A 3,121-nucleotide genomic window follows, 5' to 3' on the forward strand; every position below is an offset into this window, starting at 1 on the left:
CTTCGTCATACTTTAATGTAAAACCATGGTTGAAACTTTAAACAGCTCAGAAGACTTGAGACTTTTTGGGGTTAAATCGGTATTTTCATAATTATTATGGTTTTCATAAAATCTCAGTTGATGTTTTGTGTATTATTTACACTGTTTCAGATTTTATAATGGGTGTGTATTGCACAGAATGTTAAAAGTTAGAGTGATGACATCACACACACTAACTGCCATCCCCAACAATTTTCCAACTTTCATTGACAATTTCTGTATAAAAACATAGAGAAATTGGTCCTCTATCAGCCAGTGTTGGTTTCATTATGATATCCCTTATGGTTTTTGATTAAATCCCCCTTAAGTGCAGAGAGGGCGATCCAAAGCTCCCACAGACGCCCATGTTAAACAGAGTGAGGGGAGTTTTAAAACTGCAATAAAACCTCAACTGTAAACATTAAGTGCACCTATAATATATCAACCTCTTTATGGAAGTCTTGGGACACCGGTAGTGTAGAGAGTTTTTCAATAGGACTTGTTGAACTAAGTTTCATCTTAAAAGCTGTTGTCTGCCTAGTGAGACGGATTGTGTGTGCATGTTTGGTGAACACAGTCGACATAGCAACCAGTGTCTCAGCAGGTGCTCCTGATGCAGTATCCGTGCAGAAATGTACAAAGCTTATTCTGATTGGCTAATTAGACTGATTAACTCTTAGCCTTTTAACTAAGGTATCTGAGGTCATTTTGGCCGGTCCTGAAAACTATAAACGGTTTTATGAGGGTTAAGCTTAAGCAGTTCCTACCACCACACACACATAGGGTTAAAATTAGGGTTAGGGTTACACAGGGTCACTGACACACAAACAGACACACAAACTCAATCTCCACCTCATGGATATTTGCTTTCAAAATAAGAGTCTCAGCTAGGTAAGAGGAGCTAACTGCAGGCTCTGTGGTAGAAAGGTTGAGTAGTTTCTACCAACACACATACAAACACAGTGATACAGTAGAATCACCAGCCATGCTTCAGGTGTGGTACCGTCACATCTGGTGTCTCGCTACAATGCTACTGTGCTCCCTCAAAATACCAGAAAGCATCTGGGAGTCAAGTGGCTCATCCTGACAAACTGGCTGTTCTCTAACATCCACATTCAGAGGTCAACAGAAGAAGAAGATTCTGTCATTCACTGTTTCAAACTGTCCAGAGAGAGAGACACAGAGAGAGAGAGACACAGAGAGAGAGAGACAGAGACAGAGAGAGACAGAGAGAGAGAGAGACAGAGAGAGACAGACAGAGAGAGACAGAGAGAGAGACAGAGAGAGACAGAGAGAGAGACAGAGAGAGAGAGATACAGAGAGAGAGACAGAGAGAGACAGAGAGAGAGACAAAGAGAGAGAGAGAGACAGAGAGAGAGACAAAGAGAGACAGAGAGAGAGACAGACAGAGAGAGACAGAGAGAGAGACAGAGAGAGACAGAGAGAGACAGAGAGAGAGACAGAGAGAGAGAGAGAGACAGAGAGAGAGAGAGACAGAGAGAGAGACAGACAGAGAGAGCGAGAGAGAGAGAGAGAGACAGACAGACAGAGAGAGAGAGAAAGAGAGAGAGAGAGACACAGAGAGACACAGAGAGAGAGAGACACAGAGAGAGAGAGACACAGAGAGACAGAGAGAGAGAGAGAGAGAGACAGAGAGAGAGAGAGAAAGAGAGACAGATTGATGTGATCAGATCAGCTCTGACAACAACAACCTCCAGTGACTCTTGACCAAATCACATCTCAGAGCTAAAAGTCTCTGCAGCACACCTGTCCTCCCTCACCTGAATGTCACTGTTTCAACATGAGAAGAAAAGATCACAAAATCAAAACCAACAAAAAGACAAAAAATCATTCCTCAGCACATTCACTCACTGAGCTGAAGCTGTTCCTCAAACAGCTGAGAGAAGGTCAAAGGTCAAGGTTCACAGCATCCTGACAACAGAAGCAGATTCTCCTGAGAGACTGAAGACAGAGTGAGGAGGAGGGGGAGGAAGAGGAGCATTTCCTCTCTGTCTATTCACAGAGACCAAAATGTGAAACCAACACCAGCTCCAGTTTTAGGCTGCAGCTCTGCCCCCCCCCCCCGACAGACCCTGGCAGGCGTCACACCCTGCATTACAAACCAGGTGAGAATGTTCTCTCCTCTGATTGGTCAGATTGTCTGGAGCAGGAAAGTAAATACAGGAAGAAGTTGACGGTAACCATCAAGCTCAAACTTGTGAGTTCACCTGCTGATGGGTCAGATCCAGTTCAGAACTCTTTCACACCAAAAACCAGACCGAGGCCGCCTCCTGGAGACCACCTCCTTCAAAGGGTCTGGCTCCGATGGTTTTGGTCTGATTACTGTTTTCACATAACAAATCGTACCAAGAAAACAAACCAGTCTTCAGTTCTTCTGTCAGAGAACAAACACTCTGCTGATGCTACAGCAGCAGCTATGCTAACCTTTGTTAGCTTCTGCTGTCATCATACCTAAGACACGCCCACAACTGCCAGTAGCCCCTCCCTCACAGGACTCTGTTTGAAAGATGTTTCTCTCCTTCCAGAAATCATTTATATTCAGACATTAAACAGGAAGTCTACAACATGATGAGAACACACACACACACACACACAGACACACACAGACACACACACACACACACACACACACACACACACACACACACACACTGAGTCTCTTACCCTGGAGATGGTCAGGGGCATGTTGAAGTCTTTGCCCCCCTGCAGCCTGAAGCCCCAGGGTCCGGGGCCGGGCAGAGACACGGTGTAGGAGCTCATGGTCCAGAAACTAGATCCTCAAATTCTCAAAGCGAGATGACGGGAGGGACAGGAGCCTCTGAAAGAGACAGGGACATGATGTCACACAGGTGAAGAACACACCTGACAAGAACCTGAAGACTGAGTCAAACACACAAACCAGAACCAGGACCAGGACCAGGACTGAGAGAGACCAGAAAGAGTGAGAGAGGAGACAGACGAGGACCTGCCTGCTCAGACGAGCTGAAGTGAAGCCTAAGAATAGACAGAGATAGCACTGTGGCATTGTGGGGGGTGGAGGGGTGAGGAGGGGTGAGGCAGGGTGAGGCAGGGAGGGGGGACT

General features: G+C 45.9%; 1 protein-coding gene across 4 annotated transcripts in view; it reads right to left on the bottom strand.

Annotated features, from left to right (window-relative positions):
* LOC111649782 (LIM domain-binding protein 3-like) overlaps nt 1–3,047 on the bottom strand; it is a 23,744-nt gene extending 20,697 nt beyond the window's left edge. For all 4 annotated transcript variants that reach the window (XM_087172076.1, XM_023399479.2, XM_087172077.1 and 1 more), the window contains exons 1-2: nt 2,939–3,047; nt 2,704–2,857 (exon numbers count right to left, since the gene is read on the bottom strand). In XM_087172076.1, the coding sequence (XP_087028202.1) occupies nt 2,704–2,799 (96 nt within the window). In that variant the 5' untranslated portion in view covers nt 2,800–2,857; nt 2,939–3,047. The remainder of the gene's footprint in view (nt 1–2,703; nt 2,858–2,938) is intronic.
* Between the last annotated feature and the right edge of the window lie 74 nt (nt 3,048–3,121).

Source organism: Seriola lalandi, unplaced genomic scaffold (genome assembly GCF_002814215.2).
Source record: "Seriola lalandi dorsalis isolate HSWRI2012SDOR001 ecotype SW California unplaced genomic scaffold, Sedor1 jcf7180002051963, whole genome shotgun sequence".
Classification (NCBI taxonomy): Eukaryota; Metazoa; Chordata; class Actinopteri; order Carangiformes; family Carangidae; genus Seriola; species Seriola lalandi.